The sequence below is a fragment of the Pseudophryne corroboree genome, chromosome 4 (genome assembly GCF_028390025.1).
Source record: "Pseudophryne corroboree isolate aPseCor3 chromosome 4, aPseCor3.hap2, whole genome shotgun sequence".
In the NCBI taxonomy this organism is placed as follows: Eukaryota; Metazoa; Chordata; class Amphibia; order Anura; family Myobatrachidae; genus Pseudophryne; species Pseudophryne corroboree.
In genome coordinates, this window is record NC_086447.1 from 417,577,157 (window position 1) to 417,598,926 (window position 21,770).

At 43.8% G+C, this 21,770-nt stretch overlaps 1 protein-coding gene across 1 annotated transcript in view; it reads left to right on the forward strand.

Moving 5' to 3' along the window:
• The window catches only part of LOC134909676 (CD109 antigen-like), a 303,785-nt gene that overhangs the window by 172,650 nt on the left and 109,365 nt on the right, over nucleotides 1-21,770 (forward strand). The window contains exons 10-17 of the mRNA XM_063916819.1: nucleotides 523-632; nucleotides 1,412-1,639; nucleotides 6,413-6,508; nucleotides 7,485-7,547; nucleotides 8,764-8,946; nucleotides 9,641-9,793; nucleotides 19,341-19,370; nucleotides 20,491-20,536. Of these exons, the coding sequence (XP_063772889.1) occupies nucleotides 523-632; nucleotides 1,412-1,639; nucleotides 6,413-6,508; nucleotides 7,485-7,547; nucleotides 8,764-8,946; nucleotides 9,641-9,793; nucleotides 19,341-19,370; nucleotides 20,491-20,536 (909 nt within the window). The remainder of the gene's footprint in view (nucleotides 1-522; nucleotides 633-1,411; nucleotides 1,640-6,412; nucleotides 6,509-7,484; nucleotides 7,548-8,763; nucleotides 8,947-9,640; nucleotides 9,794-19,340; nucleotides 19,371-20,490; nucleotides 20,537-21,770) is intronic.

Sequence of the window (21,770 nt, forward strand, 5' to 3'; positions counted from 1 at the left end):
GGAAATGAGTGGAAATTAAAGTTATTGAGGTTAATAATACCATAGGAACAAAATTACCCCCAAATTCTGTGATTCTAGCTGTTTTTATCAAAAATCATCCAGATCCAAAACCAAAACACGAAACAGTGGTTTTGGCAAAACCAATCCAGATCCAAAACACAAGCATGGAACCAGAACCAAAACACAAAAAATGCCCGCTGCACATCTCTATGCAACATACCTGTACTCACCTCGGCTTAAAGTATGCATGACCCACACTATTCCTCTTTTCAATTTATATAATTGGTCACTGACTGGATGTCAGTAGGCTCAGATTCTGCACTGAAGTTACGAGGCCTTTGGAGCCACAATTGTCAAACAGACATTACTATAACAGAACCCATTGTGTATAATAATGTTAATGTATTATTTCAATTAAATGCAACGTAATCTTTAATTTATTTCAGGAACACAGTAGTAATGAGTTGATTTGCTTTATGGTCATTTAACTCAATATTAATATCTAAGAATATTTTTTTACAGGAATTGAAGTAAATACATCATCCTATGTCTCAAGAGCAGATACAGAGTACAGACTAAACCTCATTAGCCAGCAACAGGCTTTTACTCCTGGACTTAATTTCTCAGTTCAGGTAAATCAGCATGATATGATTCATAGGGTCCCTGTATATTCTAGTATGTTTATGTATTTATATGAAGCTACAGTATTTAAATATACTGCCACTGACACATACAATGACCAATAAGAGGGAGTTTAATCAGTGCAAATTGGAAACCTCACTAACTAAAACAAAGGACCACCTGGATCCGGTATATAATACGGTCATACATGATGTCGGCTGTCACTATACAGACAGCGGCATCCCGTCTGCCAAAATACCGGCAGCGAGTCCCCTCGTCGGCTTGCTGCGCTCGCCATGCTTTGGGCCCGGTGGCGACCTTAGCTTGCCACAGGTTCTATTCCCACTCGGTTGGTGGCGTAGACTCACCAACCGAATGGGAATTATGGGCGGGTGTCGGTATTCCGGCCGTCTGTAAAATGCTGGCTGTCGGGATTCTGGTGTCGGTCTCCTGAACGCAGGATCCCGACATTTTGACTGCATCCCGACTATGTGGACAGTAAGATACTGAAGCTATTTTGCCCTAAGCTCTTGACAACAATTAAATATTTTCCCATTATTTTCATTTGGCGCTTAAGCTACTATCCCGTTTGGGGGGTGGGGGGTCATCTAGCCTTCGAGCAATGGGGATGATGTGCTGCCACCAGTGAAGATATCATGGTATCTGTATTCAATAGCACATGCTTGTTTAATTCAATATGTATCCAGCGGGTAAATTACAAATTATTTTCTTTGGAATACAAATACAGATCATACTAACTAATAAAATATGTGCATTTTATTTTTTTCAGGTTCAGGTGGAACGGATTGACAATAAACCCCTGACTATAGAGGAAAGAGGTACAAAGGTTTCTGTCAGAATAACCCAGTCAACAGGCTCATACAGGATAAGCAGAGAAATTATTAATGTTGGCACACAAGATAACAGTTTCATGTGGCAATACTACAACATACCAGACTCTGCCATCATCAACCTGGAAATACCTGTTCTGCAGTCGGTACAATCTATACAAGCTGAGGTGTGTTCAAAGAGTTTGTGAAATATTTCATAATTCTGCCACAAAATTATCAAGCTTAGTCATGTTCCAGATGGATCATTATTGTGTTGTAACGTGAGACATGAAATTTATATATCCCTCACTAAAGCCAGGTGTCTGTCTATATATTGTATTTAAAGTTCGACTTGTGGTGTAAATTTTATGTACAGATGTCTCTGATGAGGCAGTAAAGCATTAAAGTATTCCATGACTAATTACATCAAATACATTTAACCACTTCGCTGCTAAGCGTTATTGTCACCCTTGTGCTGAGCCTATTGTGTTACTATTGGGGTCATTACAAAAGTATAAGTTATATGGTGCATACAGTACCACATAATTCATACTTTATTTTTTTTCATAACCAAAGGCCAGAACACTCTGTAGTTTCTGGAAAATGTAAAAAAAAAAAATATAATTTTATTTTCTATTACCCCTTTCACATCACAAAAATAACCCGGTATCGACCCGACATATTGACGGGTCGACAATGGTCACTGTGCGATATGAAAGGAGACATGGAGAATTCCTGGGTCGCCTGAACCAGTAATTCAACTCTGGTTATAAGAAGGGTTATTCCTGGGTTGAATACCAAGTCAGTGGCAGTGTAAACGGGTTCACTACATAGGGAGAAGCAGCGCATATTGCCGGGTCGGGAAGCCTGCCATTAGTGTCCAATGCCGGATCACACCCGGGAAGGACCCGTTTCCAATTCCCGGGTGGGATCCGGCATTATTAGAGATGTGAAAGGGGCTTATGATTGACTCCTGTTACCTCCTATGTTACTAGCATTTTTTTATATGTTATATTATATATTCGGTATTGTAAAGGCCACCGATGCACAAAGAAATGGACAAGGCATACAATTTAGGAAACTACACAACCTATTGCCTCACATGAGGGGTCAGTTCCCTTTCTAACCTTTCCCTGGAATGCATCCTATTTCAGGGAAGTGGCACAGTAGGTGAAAATGTTTAATTTGTTTGCTAAAGTTTGGCAAAGAGTTGAGAGAAAATTCTACTCCATTCTCAATAGCTGCTGATCATCTGACAGGAATGCAGTCCCATTTGTATTAGTTGACTTAAGTTGGGTACACACAGCACTGTATTGCACACTAGCTGGCTAGAGTGCAATATAGTACACTATGGGGGTAATTCAGAGTTGATCACAGCAGCAAATTTGTTAGCAGTTGGGCAAAACCATGTGCACTGCAGGTGGGGCAGATATAACATGTGCAGAGAGAGTTAGATTTGGGTGGGTTATTTTGTTTCTCTGCAGGGTAAATATTGACTGCGTTATTTTTATACTGCAATTTAGATTTCAGTTTGATCTCGCCCCACCTAAATCTAACTCTGCATGTTATATGTGCCCCCCCCCCCCCTGCAGTGCACATGGTTTTGCACAACTGCTAACAAATTTGCTGCTGCGATCATCTCTGAATTAGGCCCTATATCTTACCTGCATGCGATATAGGGGGTAATTCAGACCTGATCGTAGATGTGCAAAAAAAAGCACATCTATGCTCAAACTCTTTGACATGCAGGGGGGCGCCGAAGTCTGCCCCGCAAGCCAGATCCAGTACCCCCCCCCGCAGACATGCGAAAGCATTGGAACAGTGGCGATGCTTTCATATATTTTGGGTAGCTCTCTGCCTACGCAGCCTATCTGCGAAGGCAGACGGCTACCCACCATGTTAAGGGTCTCAGCGGCTACATGTGATGTCACGCAGCCGCCTTGGCTCGCCCCTCCAACAGTCTGGATGTGCTTCCATTGTCCAGACTGCACCCCTAAAAGCATTGACGCCCACAATACGCGGCGTCGATGCCTCATTCCCACCCCCGTCCAGGTCTTAAACTGCATTCTCGACAGAACGCCATTTAGGACCTTGCACATGCACATACCGGCGTATGTGCATGCGCAGATGTGCAAAAATTGCTTCATAGGGCCTGAATTAGGCCGATAGTGCGGTGATCACTCCCGTTGGTCGTATCCAATGTTCTATATTGGATGAACATGCAGCTCAATTTTGATTAGATAGTACACTATCTTGTGCATATTGTGCCGTGTGTATGTCAACATACGATATTGTATCCAATTTGTGTCATCACAATAGTGAGAAGCCATATCTATGCTATGGGGGTGATTCAGACCTGATCGCTGGGCTGCTAACTTTGCTGTCCTGCGTTCAGATAGTCGCCGCCAAAGGGGAGTGTAACATCGCCTGTGCACGTGTGTGATTGCATGTGTACGCCGAGCTGCAAAAATCCAGTGTGTGCAGTCTGTGTGCAGCCCAGGACTTACTCCTACAGTGTGATAAGAACAGACTGATTGGGTCCGGAGCTGACGTCAGACACCCACCCTGAAAACGCTTGGGAACACCTGCGTTTTTCCGGACACTCCCAGTACATGGTCAGTTACCACCCACAATTAGCCTCTTCCTGTCAGTCACCTTGCGAGCGCCCGTGCGATCGGAATTTTTGCACAATCCTGTCACTGATCGGCGATGCCTGTTGTTGTTTGGCGACACGTGTGCGCATTGCTGTGCATACGCATGCGCAGTATATCGCTGATCGCCCGCTGTGCAAAAAAGCACAGCAGCGACCAAATCTGAATCACCCCCTCCCTATATCTTATGCTATACTATTGTGCTAAATCTTATGCTATATCTTACCGTGTATATGCACTATTTTGCTTGTTCAGGAGCTCAGGTAAATAGTGTAGGATATATTAACTTAGCTAAAATCTTACCGTGTGTACTCAGCCAGTAAAAGTGTAGCAGGAGTTCAAATATATACCTAATAATGGGCCTTATTCAGTATAGATCGCATTCTTATTCAGTATGGATGGTCATACTGACAATTTTCCACCCAGTGCTCATGCGCAGGATCCTATGTGTGCGTGCATGGACCAGGAAATGCATTGCATTGCAATGCACTAATGCAAAACGCCTCTGCCTGATTGACAGACAGAGGAGTTGGCGGGGCAGTTGGAGGCAGTAAGACAGAGGAGGAGGTGGCAACGCGGCATTGCGGGGGAGTGGCGGCAAACACAGGGGCAGGTCCGGGGTGGCTGCGTGACCTCACACGTGGCCGCTGTGATGGGGAATATGGCCCCCAGCATGTGATCGCAAGCAGTTGCAGTTTTGCTAAATTAGCACATCGTTAACAATATAGGTCCTTATTCAGCATGGATTTCTAATTAGGGAATTTGCAAACTGGGCGATTCTCGAATGACTGCGCATGCGTAGCATTGGCATTGCACACGCAAGTGGGGTTATATCGACAGAACATGCGTAAGGATCGTAAACACAATGTAGTCACTTATTGACAGGAAGCCGGCATTTCTGGGCGGAAACCTGCCATTTTACATAGTAACATAGTATCTGAGGTTGAAAAAAGACAATTGTCCATCGAGTTCAACCTATTTGTGGTCTCCTATGCATGATGATTTGACTAAAATTTCTGACTGATGCTGCTGTCAGCCGTTGTCAGAAAAAACACAGGCATGCCAAGGCATTTTGGGGGAGGGTAGCTGTCGTCAGCGCAGACCATTTCCAACCTGTCACAGATTAGTGGCAGCCTCAGACCTTCTCACATTTGCTCAGACGTCAAAGATTCTTTGATATTTCGGGATTTGCTTATGCATCTGCGAGTGGATAGTGATCTGCGATGCATTCACAAGTTTGCAGGGGGGCGTTTTTTCTTTCTTTCAGGGTGGTGCCTTTCTACTCGCAGCCAACTGCAATTTCTCAGATTAACGATCTATGCTGAATTAGGCCCATAGTGTATACACACTGGATGATGTGAACGACATATCGTCAAATACACCAGTTCGGATGATATATCAGGTGCATATAGTTAAGCCTTGTGAACAGATGTGTATGTATCAGAAAATGCACACATGTGATTTTGTGCACTTGCACATGGTGTCATGTTGCATCATCACAAGGAAATCCACCGATCACCGTAAAGAAACAGTGCTTCGCTGGGCTCATGGCATAATTTGTCTAGTGACTTGGTGGTGCAGCTATTCTACTCAGATCTGAAACTTTTATAGATTTAAAATATTTTTTAGATAATAAATCAATATGTGGCAATTATTATTGTGGATGACATTACTAGACCTTTTGTTTAATTTCAAATAAACATTAGAAATGTATTGACAGCAGCAATACTTAAACCATACAAATCCAAAATATACTAGCTATCCTAGCAAGCACAAAGGTATAGAGTTAAATATTTATAGATTTGTCCGCCAAAAAAATGCTCTATAAAAAAAGTGCTATTTCAAAAAGTTTGATTAATAAAACTGATAAAACAGCATTTGTAATAAATAGTACCAACATTTGATTCAAGTCCTTCTTCATCTCGATAACATTCTTTCGACTTCTTTACACTTCTTCTCCCTTATTCTCCTTTGTTCTTCCAATCTATCCCTTCTTGACTTCCTATTTAGTCTTCTCCTTTTCTTTTTTATCCTCTAGTTCCTGTGCTACATCTTCTTTTACCTCCACTGTTAGTAATTATTAGTTTCTCTTCATCTTTTACCCTCTTGTCCCATTCTTTTATTTTTATTCCATTTGATCCCTGTTCCTTCTCCTCCCATTGTTTCCTTCTGCTTCTTTACCCCTCCTTTTTTCTCTCTTCCTCTCTTCCTCTCTTCCTTCCTTCTTCTTTCTTCCTCTCAATCTACCTCACTAATTACTTATTGCTGTTGAAAATTATTAGTCTTGACTAATCAATCAATTTGGTTTAGCTGGAGTACCAGAACACCACTCAGACATTCTACTTTGACAAGTCATATGGGACAAATCCTTTTATTCAGATACAAGCATCAAATTCATCATTAAAGGTAAATGTATATTCTCCCCACATAATAAATTTTAATGTATATAATTTGACATTATCTCATTATCTGCTTCCTTTATTTTTCTTTCTGTTTTTCTCAGTGTGGGTATCCCTCCTTCTCATTTTCACAGCTGTCTGGTTATGTATTACGTTTTCAATTTGACGGCAGATGAGAATCACTGGACCCATCTAGTCTGTCCATTTACACACTAGGGTTACTCTTTGTCAGGAGCCATTTAACCTACCAGTATAATTGGGGGGGATCAAACAAATGACCTCTGTGCTGTGAGGCAGTAATGATAACTATTACACCATCCGTACTTTGTGAGAGGCAGAGTAGGACTGGCCCACAGGGATACAGAGGGAACCCCCTTTGGGCCCCACTGCTGGAGGGTTCTTCCACTCCTCTAGCGATCATGTTCCAGACTGCATTTGAATTATACATTATACATAAGTTACAATATACTGCACAGGACTAATGGTGTATTTTCTACAGTGCATTGCTGTTAATCTGATACATTATCAAGCATGCACTAGCAGTATTTACTATATACACAGTATTTATCAAAGGGCCCAGACCTTGCTCTCTGTAATGGTTAACCAAGCCTTTGTGATGGCCGACCACACCTCCTGTGGAGGATGACCACACCCCTAAGCATGGGCTCCTACCACTACATTCCCCAGGTGGACCCTTTATTCCCCTATCCAACACTAGTGAGAGCTTTCCTTTAGTCTTGGTGTTCCATGCACATGATGTCATGTTGCTCTCCCTAAGGGGAAATATAAAGCAGGCAGTGTGCCCAGCCTATAACACTGCCATGCTATTATCAACCAATCGTGGTCTCCTCAGTGATTAAGTTAAAATGACTGATATTAGAGTAAGAATTTACAGAGTGTAAGAAAAATCTGTATTTTGGATTTCTGTTTAAAAAAAAAAAAAGACAATTAACTTTTTTTAAATGTATATTTTTACCATGCAGGTTGGGATGCCATTCACTTTTCAAGTGAACACCTACCCAAAAGTTCAGGATATTTACTATGTGGTAAGTATTAATAAATATACTGTAACTATTTTTTTATGTTAAGTTATCAAACATCCTCAACAAAATATATTGTCTGTAGTTGCTCATTGCAGCAGTAAAGAAAAAAAATTAATTAAAGCATAGGAGAATAGTTAATGGTACAGGTACAATCACTGTCCTTCATAAATGATGCATTATGGGATAGCTATCATATGGCGATGGCCATCAATAGCATTACCCGGCAATGATCAATGCATGCTGTGAGATTAGATAGATAGTAATAAACATTACTGTTATGTATTAATGGACGGGATGTACTAAAGGAAAAATGTGGTAAAACCCCCATTGTTGGGGGTTTTACTGCATTTTCATATGTACTAACCTTGGCCGCTGGGTTTTCACACCTATGCCGTAGATGGTGGTATATAGCTGTTGTAGATATTATTAACTACGGTTCGAAAACATAGGGGGTAATTCAGACCTGATCGCTAGGCTGTGTTTCCTCACAGCCTGCGATCAGGTCCGAACTGCGCATGCGTATGCACTGCAATGCACAGGCGCATCGGACACCTGCACCAGGCATCGGTGCATAGCGATGGGATGGTGCAAAAAAGTGATCGCACAGGCGAACGCAAGGAGATTGACAGAAGGAGATTGACAGGTGGGTGGCAACTGACCGTTTTCTGGGAGTGTCTGGAAAAACACAGGCGCGTCCAAGTGTTTTCAGGGAGGGTGTCTGCCGTCAGTTCCAGTCCCGGACAGGCTGAAGTGATTGCAGCGGCTGAGTAAGACCTGGGCTGCGCAGAGAGTGAGACTGCACAAAATCAGTTTGTGCAGATCTGCTACACATGCATTCACACACTTGCACAGCTAAAATACACTCCCCCTGCAGGCCGTGACTATCTGATCGCAGGACTGCAAAAATCGCTGCCCAGCGATCAGGTCTGAATTATATATTGTAGATCTATACTGCATAATGCATGCAACATATTATTTGAATATAAATCTATATATCTCATGAATACTTTTACATTAATGTAGTAATTATTATTATGCGTACATTAATCGGTGGTAAAACAAAGCTTACTATGAATACAAGAAGCAGCTCAAAAAAAGTTACCTTTCTCTGTCCTAAACATTAGTATGTGATTTTATTCTTATCTTCTACATACTTTTATCACTGCATATGGAGAATCGTAGCATAGTGGTGTCAAGTAATCCAACTCTATTTTCTTAGGTGTTGGCCAATGGAATGGCAGTGTCTGCCGGCAAGAACAGAACCACATTCACCCTCACACCAGGACAATCTTGGGCTCCCACAGCTCAATTAATAGTTTATTTCCTAAATATTAATGGCAGCTTTGGAGATATTGTGCAAACTACTGAGACACTTAACATTTCAGGCACATTAAAGAACAAGGTACCATTGAATTATTATTTTAAAATGTTTGATACATTGTTTATGTAATGCTGTTTGATCCTTGTGTACATTTATGTACAGTATACTTGGTGCACGATTTAGAGGTGAACATAAAAATGGCATGCCTTAAATCTATTTGTGTCTAGAATAAAAGATGCCACAACATTACCAACTCCAAAACTTGCTCCAGGTTTATGCACGCTCCAAGTGTACATTTCGTAGCTAATGTATTTCAGTGAAGTTTATAAGACGCATCTCAATGGGGTATAGTTAACTTAGGATGGAGATGTGCTAAGCAGTGAAAAGCATGGAGAAGTGAGCCAGTGGAGAAGTTGCCCATGGCAACCAATCAGCATTGAAGTAAATGATATAGAGCAGCTGATTGGAGAAGTGAGCCAGTTGAGAAGTTGTCCATGGCAACCACTCTTCACTGCTTAGTACGTCTCCCCCCTGCTTTGCACTTTCATGGTAACACTCCCGATCCACCTTTCCAAGTGTTAGAGGCTGCATGATCTATGCAACGGTACTGAAAGTAGTTGAGCGTCTGCAATGTTAATCCATTTTACACCGGTATACATTTCTACATCAGACAAATATACTTATGTGTAGCTCTAAACAGACATTAGTCTTCATTTTCTGTTGCTAATTTACTATTAATGCCATAATTAATTAAGGTCTTCTTTGAATTCTCTAGGTTACTGTATCATGGAGTAAAAAAACAGCTGGACCATCAGAAAATGTATCCTTATCTGTCAATGTTCTAGAAGCACGCTGTTTAGTGGGGTTACGTGTTGTTGAAAAAAGTTCCACACTTCTGGGAGATAGAAATGATATTACTGCAAATAGAGTGAGTATATATGCATATTAGAAGTACACTGGCCGGAAAAATTTATTTACTAGAGATGTGCACTGAAAATTTTTCAGGTTTTGGTTTTGGATTCGGTTCCGCGGCCATGTTTTGGATTCGGACGCGTTTTGGCAAAACCTCCATTAAAATTTTTTGTCGGATTCGGGTGTGTTTTGGATTCAGGTGTTTTTTTCCAAAAACCCCTCAAAAACAGCTTAAATCATAGAATTTGGTGGTAATTGCCACTCATTTCCAGTCTATTCTGAACACCTCACAACTCACAATATTATTTTTAGTCCTAAAATTTGCACCGAGGTCGCTGGATGACTAAGCTAAGCGACCCAAGTGGCCGGCACAAACACCTGGCCCATCTAGGAGTGGCACTGCAGTGTCAGACAGAATGGCACTTAAAAAAATTGGCCCCAAACATCACATGATGCAAAGATAAATAATAAAAAAAAGAGGTGCAAGATGGAAAACAGGACATGCACACTTTAACAAACCCATCATTTCAGCGACAGGGTCTGCCACACGACTGTGGCTGAAAGGACTGGTTGGTTTGGGCCCCCACCAAAAAAGAAGCAATCAATCTCTCCTTGCACAAATTGGCTCTACAGAGACAAGATGTCGACCTCATCATCATCCTTCGATTCCTGACCCCTTTCACTGTGTACATCCCACTCCTCACAGAGTATTAATTTGTCCCCACTGGAATCCACCATCACAGGTCCCTGTGTACTTTATGGAGGCAATTGCTGGTAAATGTCTCCACGGTTGAATTGATTATAATTCATTTTGATGAACATCATCTTGTCCACATTTTCTGGAAGTAACCTCGTACGCCGATCGCTGACAAGGTGACCGGCTGCACTAAACACTCTTTCGGAGTACACACTGAAGGGGGGGCAACTTATGTAGAATAAAGCCAGTTTGTGCAAGAGCCTCCAAATTGCCTCTTTTTCCTGCCAGTATACGTACGGACTGTCTGACATGCCTACTTGGATGCTGTCACTCATATAATCCTCCACCATTCTTTCAATGGTGACAGAATCATATGCAGTGACAGTAGACGACATGTCAGTAATCGTTGGCAGGTCCTTCAGTCCGGACCAGATGTCAGTTTTCGCACCTGACTGCCCTGTATCACCGCCAGCGGGTGTTTTAGAAATTTGATCCTTTTCCTGGCAGCTCCAGTGGCGGTAGAAAATGAAGGAGGAGCTGTTGGCAGGTCACGTTCCGCTTGACTTGACAAGTGTCTCACGAGCAGGTCTTTGAACATCTGCACACTTGTGTCTGCCGGAAAGAGAGATACAATGTAGGCTTTAAACCTAGGATCGAGCACGGTGGCCAAAATGTAGTGCTCTGATTTCAACAGATTGACCATCCACAGGTCCCACGTGCCTAGCGGAATCACTCCGTTTTAGCTCCTCCTTCAATCTCTCCAGCTGCTTCTGCAAAAGCTGGATGAGGGGAATGACCTGACTCAGGCTGGCAGTGTCTGAACTGACTTCACGTGTGGCAAGTTCAAAGGGTTGCAGAACTTTGCACAATGTTGAAATCATTCTCCACTGCGCTTGAGTCAGGTGCATTCCCCCTCCTTTGCCTATATCGTAGGCAGATGTATAGGCTTGAATGGCCTTTTGCTGCTCCTCCATCCTCTGAAGCATATAGAGGGTTGAATTCCACCTCGTTATCACTTCTTGCTTCAGCTGATGGCGGGGAATGTTCAGGAGTGTTTGCTGGTGCTCCAGTCTTCGGCATGCGGTGGCTGAATGCCGAAAGTGGCCCGCAATTCTTCGGGCCACCGACAGCATCTCTTGCACGCCCCTGTCGTTTAAAAAAAATTCTGCACCTCCAAATTTATTGTATGTGCAAAACATGGGACGTGCTGAAATTTGCCCACATGTAATGCATGCACACTATCGGTGGCGTTGTCCGACCAATCTGCGATATTGTTCCTTTGTTTCTGTAAGAGGTTGTCAGCTGTGTGCCTCCTATGGAAAGCGGTGATACAAAGCGTAGCCTGCCTAGGAACGAGTTGGCGTTTGCGAGATGCTGCTACTGGTACCGCCGCTGCTGTTGTTGCTGCGGGAGGCAATACATCTACCCAGTGGGCTGTCACAGTCATATAGTCCTTAGTCTGCCCTGCTCCACTTGTCCACATGCCCGTGGTTAAGTGGACATTGGGTACAACTGCAGTTTTTAGGACACTGGTGACTCTTTTTCTGACGTCTGTGGACATTCACGGTATCGCATGCCTAGAGAAGTGGAACCTAGATGGTATTTGGTAACGGGGACACACTACCTCAAGAAATTCTCTAAGTACCTGTGAACTAATGGCGGATACCGGACGCACATCTAACACCAACACAGCTTTCAAAGCCTAAGTTATCCGCTTTGCAACAGGATGACTGGTGTGATATTTCATCTTCCTCGCAAAGGACTGTTGGACAGTCAATTGCTTACTGGAAGTAGTACAAGTGGTCTTCCGACTTCCCCTCTGGGATGATGATCGACTCCCAGCAGCAACAACAGCAGCGCCAGCAGCAGTAGGCGTTACACTCAAGGATCCATCAGAGGAATCCCAGTTAGGAGAGGGCTCGTCAGACTTGGCAGTGACATGGCATGCAAGACTATTGGCGTTCCTGTCTAAGGAGGAAATTGACACTGAGGGAGTTGGTGGTGTGGTTTGCAGGAGCTTGGGTACAAGAGGAAGAAGGGATTTAGTTGTCAGTGGACTGCTTCCGCTGTCACCCAAAGTTTTTGAACTTGTCAATGACTTCTGATGAATGCGCTCCAGGTGACGTATAAGGGAGGTGTTCCTAGGTGGTTAACGTCCTTACCCCTACTTATTACAGCTTGACAAAGGCAACACATGGCTTGACACCAGTTGTCTGCATTTCTGTTGAAATAATTCTACACCGAAGAGGTGATTTTTTTTTTGGTATTTTGACCAGGCATGTCAATGGCCCTATTCATCCCACGGACAACAGGTGTCTCCCTGGGTGCCTGACTTAAACAAACCACCTCTCCGTCAGAATCCTCCTGGTCAATTCCCCCCTCAGCACCAGCAACACCCATATCCTCATCCTGGTGTACTTCAGCAGTGACATTTGCAGGGGGCATGCAAATGGTGGAAGGAGCCACCTCTTCCCATCCAGTGTTGGGAAGGTCAGGCATCGCAACAGACACAATTGGACTCTCCTTGGGGATTTGTGATTTAGAAGAACGCACAGTTCTTTGCTGTGCTTTTGCCATCTTAACGCTTTTCATTTTTCTAGCGGGAGGATGAGTGCTTCCATCCTCATGTGAAGCTGTACACTAGTCATGAGGAACATAGGAGAGGGCCTTAGCCGTTCCTTGCCACTCCTTGTCGTAAATGGCATATTGGCAAGTTTACGCTTCTCCTCAGATGCTTTTAATTTAGGTTTTTGGGTCATTTTACTGAACTTTTGTTTTTTTTATTTTACATGCTCTCTACTATCACATTGGGCATCGGCCTTGGCAGACGACGTTGATGGCATTTCATCGTCTCTGCCATGACTAGTGGCAGCAGCTTCAGCACGAGGTGGAAGTGGATCTTGATCTTTCCCTATTTTACCCTCCACATTTTTGTTCTCCATTTTTTAATGTGTGGAATTATATGCCAGTAATATATCTGGAATTAGATGGCAGTAATGTCTGGAATTAGATACCACTAGATAGATACCAGATACCACTGTGACTGGAATGATGATGACCTATGCACAGTGACAGGACACTACCACAGCACCCTACAGCAGCAAGATGCAGCACAAGACACTGGACTTTTAGTCACCACAATGCAGAACTGACTCTGAGCACAGATATTAAGCACTGTTCAGGATACAAGCTGCAAGATACAGCAATGGACTACTGTACTGTACTACTATATACTGGTGGTCACCACAATGCAGCACTGTACTACTATATACTGGTCACAACAATGCAGCAGATATTGAGCACTGATCAGGAGAATAGAACTGAGTCTGACACAGAGCTGCAAGATACAGCAATTTATTATTATTATTCTCCTTTATTTATATGGCGCCACAAGGGTTCCGCAGCGCCCAATTACAGAGTACATAAACAAATAATCAAACAAGAAAACAGCAACTTACAGTTGACGACAATATAGGACAAGTACAGGGTAAATAAACATAGCTACATCAGCAGATGACACTGGAATAAGTATCAGGTGGCAGAAGACTGCTGGATTTGGTACAGTTGAAGATTATTAAAGTAAGAAAAGGGTAAGCACATGAGGGAAGAGGGCCCTGCTCGTGAGAGCTTACATTCTAACGGGGAGGGGTAGACAGACAGGGGTGAGACAGATGGGGTACATAGAGAGCGTGGAACAGAGGTTTAGGATGAGATTTGGCTGGGTTTGGTGTAGAAGTGGGTCTTGAGAGCCCGTTTGAAGTTTTGTAGAGAGGTGGAGAGTCTGAGGGGGAGAGGTAGGGAATTCCAGAGAAGTGGTGCAGCGCGTGAAAAATCTTGGAGGTAGGAGTGGGAGGAAGTAATCCGTAGGCAGGAGAGTCGGCGAGCATTAGCAGAGCGAAGAGGACGGGTGGGAGTGTAAAGCGAGATAAGATCAGAGATGTAGATGGGAGAGGAGTGGGTGAGGGCTTTGTAAGCAAGTGTGAGAAGCTTGAAATGGATTCTGAAAGGGAAGGGGAGCCAGTGAAGGTCTAGTAAGAGAGGAGAGGTGGACGTAGTGCGTTTGGTGAGGAAAATGAGCCGGGCAGCAGCATTGAGGATAGATTGGAGTGGAGAGAGGTATTTGTCAGGAATGCCAGTCAGGAGGAGATTACAGTAGTCCAGTCTGGAGATGACCAGTGAGTGGATAAGAGTCTTAGTAGCATCCTGGGTCAGAAAGGGTCTGATCCTGGAAATATTTTTTAGATGAAAACGGCAGGTTTGTGAGAGGTGCTGAATGTGAGGTTTGAAGGAGAGGGAGAAGTCAAGGATTACTCCAAGACAGCGCACTTGGGGGGTAGAGGAGATAGTAGTGCCATCAATAGATAATGAGATTGTAGGAGGTGAGGTTATGCAGGAGGGAGGGAAGATGATCAGCTCGGTCTTAGACATGTTAAGTTTAAGAAAGCGCTGGGACATCCAGGAAGAGATAGCAGAGAGACAGTTGGAGATACGAGTGAGGAGAGTAGGGGAGAGGTCTGGAGAGGAAAGATAGATTTGAGTGTCATCAGCATAAAGATGATATTGGAAACCAAAAGAACTAATGAGCTTACCTAGTGAGGACGTATAGAGAGAGAAGAGAAGAGGACCAAGGACAGAACCTTGGGGTACCCCTACAGTTAGTGGAAGTGAGGGGGAGGTGGAGTCATGAGAGGAGACAGAGAATGAACGGTTAGAAAGGTAGGACGACAACCAAGAGAGGGCAGTGTCACGCAGACCAATGGAGTGAAGGATTTGCAGTAGGAGAGGATGGTCCACAGTGTCAAAAGCAGCAGAGAGATCAAGTAGAATAAGTAGAGAGTAGTGTCCCTTAGATTTAGCAGCATGGAGGTCATTGCATACTTTTGTAAGGGCAGTTTCAGTGGAGTGGAGAGGACGGAAGCCAAATTGGAATGGGTCAAGCAGTGAGTGTGAGGAAAGAAAGGAAGTAAGGCGGTTGTAGACAATACGCTCAAGGAGTTTGGAGGAAAAAGGGAGGAGAGAGATGGGTCGGTAGTTGGAGAGAGTGTTTGGATCAAGGGTAGGTTTTTTAAGAATAGGAGAGATGAGTGCATGCTTGAAGGCAGAGGGGACAGTGCCTGATGATAGGGAGAGATTGAGAAGGTGGGAAAGATGGGAACAAGCAGAAGAAGAGAGGTAGCGGAGGAGGCGGGAGGGGATAGGGTCAAGTGGGGAGGTGGTGAGGGGACAGGAATGAATGAGGGCCATGATTTCCTCTCCAGATGCATGGGAGAAAGATGACAGAGTTGGTGCGAGGGATGGGGAGGGTTGGTAAGGGATGGGAGAAGGCTGGTTACTGATGGTCTGGTGTGATGTGATGTCCTGACGTATGGAGTCAATTTTGGATGTGAAGTAAGTGGCAAAGTCAAGAGCAGAGAGTGAGGAAGGGAGACGAGGTGGAGGTGGGCAGAGGAGTGAGTTGAGAGTGGCAAAGAGGTGCCGGGGGTTGGAAGACTGGGAGGAGATGAGGTTCTTGAAGTATGACTGTTTAGCAAGAGAAAGGGCAGCACTGAAGGATGAAAGCATAAGTTTGAAATGGAGGAAGTCTGCCTTAGAGCGTGATTTCCTCCAGTGTCGCTCAGCAGTACGTGAGCATTTTTGCAGATATCTGGTGCATTTGGTGTGCCAGGGTTGAGGTGTTAATTTGCGAGGGTGAATAGTGGTTGGTGGAGCAACAGAGTCAAGAGCAGAAGTAAGGGAAGCATTGTATGTGGAAGTGGCTTGTTCAGGGCATGAGAGAGAGAGAATAGGAGAGAGAAGTGAGTCAAACAGGGAGGAAAGGAATGTGGTGTCAATAGCTTCAATGTTACGCTTAGTGATGGTAGCCTTAGGAGGTAGAGATGGGGAAGTCGAGAGAGATAGGTTAAAGGAGAGCAGGTGGTGGTCAGAGAGGGGAAATGGGGAGTTGGAAAAATCAGAAATATCACAGCGGTGAGTGAAGACCAGATCCAGTGAGCTCCCATTCACATGGGAGGGTGAGGAGGTCCACTGGGAGAGACCAAGTGAAGAGGTGAGGTTAAGGAGTTTAGAGGCAGGGGATTGTGTGGGGATGTCAATAGGGATGTTGAAATCGCCTAGAATAATGGTGGGAATGTCAGAAGAGAGGAAGTGAGGAAGCCAGGAAGCAAAGTTGTCGATGAATTTGGAAGCAGTGCCAGGGGGGCGGTAAATGACAGCTACTCTAAGATGGACTGGTTGGAAGAGGTGTATGGCGTGGACCTCAAATGTAGAGAATATAAGGGATGGTTCTGGTGCTATGAGTTTGTAGGAGTAACTAGAAGGTAAAAGGACCCCACCACCACCCCCATGGCGACCCCCAGGTCGGGGTGTGTGTGTGAATGTGAGGCCCCCAGCAGAGAGAGCAGCAGCAGAAGTAGTGTCAGAGGGTGTAATCCAAGTTTCAGTAATGGCTAGTAGGTGTAGGGAGTTGGAAATGAAAAGCAATGGACTACGGTACTGTACTACTATATACTGGTGGTCACCACAATGCAGCACTGTACTACTATATACTGGTCACAACAATGCAGCAGATATTGAGCACTCATCAGGAGAATAGAACGGAGTCTGACACGGAGCTGCAAGATACAGCAATGGCCTACTGTACTGTACTACTATATACTGGTGGTCACCACAATGCAGCACACTGAGCACAGATATTGAGCCTTTCAGGCAGAGAACGTAGCCACGTCCTCTCCGCTCAATCGTCAATGCACGTGTGAAAATGGCGGCGCCGCGCGGATCTTTATATGGAATCCGAATCTCTCGAGAATCCGACAGCCGGGATGATGATGTTTTCCCCCGTTCGGGTTTTGCATCTTAGGCGGGAAGAACCGAGGCTGCCTTGGACCCGTGTAAACCATGTCATGTTCGGGGGGGGGGGGGGGGGAGGGGGGTTCGGATCTTGACGAACCAAACCCGCTCATCTCTAGTATTTACTAATTTATACTTTTATTTTTAGCCAATTTGGCTTAATCACTTAACTAGATATTATTTTTTCCAAAAATGTTCACAATTTTTTTTCCTTTTAAATCAAATGATGTAAATAATAGCTAATTAAACCTGATTCAGTATAATTTTAGTAAAAAATATGCAGATTTGAAATAATACAATATTTCAACATGGATTAAAGAATACAGGATGGCTCATCTACAGGGTTTGGTCCTGATGATTGTATTGATTGATTACAATCAATGGCAAAACCTTCTTAACACAATCTGGGATTATATTTTCCTGTATATTGCCTAAATTAATGTATAGTTGCTGTTTTCTACTTTTCGCAGAGATATTACTACTGCATGCTCTGTATAATTTGCCGCCATATATGTGTCTTACCTTTTGTGACAAAGCTCCATGTTATAAACGGAATCCGTATGGGATCCCGGCGGTCATAATACCGAAGCCGGGATCCTGACTGCGAGAGCAGTATGTCCCGTTGCGGGCTCGCTACTTTCACCGCGTTTCTGGCCCGGGTGGCGAGCTTAGTGCGCCACACTAAGTTATTCCCCCTTGGGGGTGGCGTGGACCCCCCCGAGTGTGGATTCGGAGCCCTGGTCGGAATTTTGACCACCAGGATTACCATGGATGTATGGATTCCAGTGTTGGCATTAAACAAACTGTTTTACAAATTTTTAATAAACATTATGTTTTAATTGTGCACACAACAGGATATTGGGGCTAATTCAGGCCTGATCGCTGCTGTGCGTGTTCGCACAGCAGCGATAATGTCTGAAGTGCGCATCCCCGGCGCATGGCAGACAGTCGCCGGCTGCCTTAGCCCTGCAATCGCCTCTGCCTGATTGACAGGCAGAGGCGGACTTTGGGCGGGAGGGGGCGGGTCGGCGGCATTTTGCCGTCGTTTAGGGAGCGTGGTCTGGACAACGCAGGCGTGCCCGGACCATTTGGAGGGCAGGCCGCGGCGGCTGCGCGACATCACATGCAGCTGCTGCGACCCGGTGACTGACGAGTAGCTCCCTGCCAGCGCGCAGGACCTGCGCTGGCTGGGAGCTACTCCTACAGTACAAAAGCATCGCCGCTGTGTGGTGCTTTTGTACTTGTACGATGGGGTAGGGCCTGACATGTGGGGCGGACTAGCCCTGTTCTGTGCATCTCCCCGCATGTCAGGGAAGCTGATTGTAGATGTGCTAAATTTAGCACATCTACGATCAGGTCTGAATCACCCCCATTGTTTCCTCATTACTACTACTCTATGGCAAAACTTACCAGCTGTCATAGGCCCTTGCCTTAGACAAGAGGTAGTTTTACCACAGATAGATTGTATGCTATTGCTAATTAGATCCAGTTTACACAGGATCTGTCCGTGTTCATTCAGGTCGTTCATCCACTGCGCTGCCCCTGTCATCCTTCAGCCATCACATGGTAGTGCCATTTTGTGTCGTCACATACTGAATGAGAAGTTTATATTCGGCACTATTCATTATTCTGAAATTGATAATGCTATGTGATTGGCCAGCAACCAAACACAATTGTTGCTAAGCATAAAAATGTACCCCTGGACAGTCACTGAACTCTGGGGAGTGCAATAGAAGTGTGTAATGAGCACATGACTTTATTTGTAAAAAATGGGTTTTCTCCCTTATAGGCAGACATTTGCGCAGTTATAATGGGGTGGGGGATATGTAAATGATTCTTTGGTTTCTTTCTTTTTATAAATTGTTATTTTGTTTTGCCTATTTGGGAGTCCATTTATCATATACCACATTTTATATTTGGTGTGGATAGGATATTATCCTCTAAATTTCCGTGCTGCTATTAAAAAGTAATCTCTTCCACGTGAGCATTGACTGGAAATGTTTCCTTTTTATGCTTCTAGGTTGATGAGGAGCTAAACAGTTACTATCAGGTATGGCTGTATATGAAGTTATGAATGCTGTTGATTAGTAGATACTAAGAAAACACACACACACACACACACACACACACACACACACACACACACACACACACACCTTACTAAGTGTTTCAAACACATTTATACATCTATTCCTTGAAAGCAGTTTGTGCAGTGCCTGATCAACTAATAGGGTTCCAGGACTGCGCGGGGGGGAGGGGTTGGAGGGGAGGGGTGCGGTAGAATTAAATAAAATGATAACCTAAATCGTGTAATGCAGAAATTATTTAAAGAAGGATGTTTGTTATCTACTCATCCTGAGGTTGTGTGGAGGGTAAGGAGCTAAAAGGACTACAGTAGCATCTGAGCCATCTAGAGGGCGGGATCCGGTCGACAGTAACTAGGTCGACACTATCTAGGTTTGAGGAACCTTGCCTGAAGCATGGCGAGTGAAGCAAGCCATGCGAGGGGACACGGTGCACTAATTGGGGTTCCCAGTCACTCTACGAAGAAAACTACACAAAAAAACCCATAAAAAACTCATGTCGACCTTTTGACCTGTCGACCTAGACCCTGTCGACCTAAAGACCAATAGTGGTCGACCTAGACACTGTCGATTATATCTAGAGTCTTCCACACATTCCTCAGCCACAGTCTCATTTACACTTCACAAACATCATTAGATAAAACATGTCAGCTATACAGTATAACCTTTATAACCTGCACATGAATAGCGATCGCTCTCTGTGTTTAATATCATTTCAGGGTTGCTACAAGTTTATTAGCCTGGAGCATTTAAAAATGTTAATCAGGCCTTAATTTTGTCCTATGCATTCTATGGGCGGTATTCAAATGATATTTCACGCCCAATCTCCTTTCTAAAGTGATCCCCGTTGTCGCGCATATCGCGCCCATAGTAATTAAGGTTAGCTGTGTAAAGGGTTGGGTGCCCTCGCTACTCCGGGGGTGGCGAGCTGAAATGATTATCCCATGCCCGTCAGCAGAAACAGAACAGGTGGGGAAGGGGGTGAAAAGAATTGAATACCGCCCTACTGTATATATTTTAAAATAGTTTAAAATTATGAGCTACAGTATGAAGAGCTATCTATGCATTTTTCTCTTCTCTTACCAGGATGCTTCAACAAGTCTGTCTGATGCCATAATCTATTATACATATGGTAAGCTTTAAGTAATCTTTGAGCAAGTTATTTAAAGCACACAAAAAATGTATGTAGTTTGGCTTGATATGAGAGTGCAGTGTAGATTAGATTTCACAAATACTCAATTTTTGGCTATGTGAAATTTTCATGTAATGTATACCAGGTACTAGGGTCTACTTACACTATCTATAGATATATTTTTAGATTGATCTGTCTCGTTTAAACCAGGACATTTGGCCAATTTTGGAATTTTGTCACAATATCAGACAAGAAGTTAAGAACCCTCTGATGCTGATTCTTGACAAATATCCTAGATCCGCCCAAAATGCTGCCAGCTTCTTATGGTGAATGAGATATTTCTAGATGCCTTCATTTCAGGCTATAGGGAGTAACCTGAAGATCATCTATGGATTATTGGAGTGACAGCACCCCCAGCAGGCAGATATGTGAATGCAAAACACTTTGGAACATGTCTCAGGTGAACAAATATGAAGACAGCACTCTCCAGTGCATCATTTTTAAAACAAGTGTGCACTGTACAGTATATACAAATATTGGTGCAATATTTAGTAACCTTATACTGAAAATAAAAAGAGAGAGATTCAATGTATTAAAAAATATAGAAAAAAAAACCACTTAATATAATAGAAAGATCCTTCCGCACTGGGACTTGTGTCCGACTCAGAATCAGCCTCTTAATATAAAATGTTTTTTAATTCTTTAACCATTGAACTGATGATTTTTTTACCCTAAAAACGTTCAGAAATTGTCGGGTTTCTTTTATGAGTGAATTAGGTGAAGAACATGAATTTAACCTTATCCAAAATGATTTTAGGTAAAAAAAAGAAAAAAAGAAAAAAAAAGTGATTTAAAAAAATAATTATATTTTAACCAAACATCAACCGGTAACATTGCGACCATTGCGATTTTAGTTTTTACAGTCCGGATAGATACCAGGTACACAGGGGGGGTTTGGGGGTGGCTTGGGGGCGATGATTTACACTTACCAGCGGCTGCTATTGTCTGCAGCCACTGGGGGTGGGGGATCCTGCCGTGCTGACTGATCTGCAATGATCGGCAGCACGGCAACACTGGGGTCTAGGGGCTGGGAAGGCACAGGGGCCTTCCAGTCCCTCCCTGACAGCAGCAGCGGAGAGACGTTTTCCTTCCCTGCCGCTGATAACACAGTTTATCTGACTGATCGCATCCTGGATATCCAATATTGAGGAAATGAGCTAAGAACCAATATCTG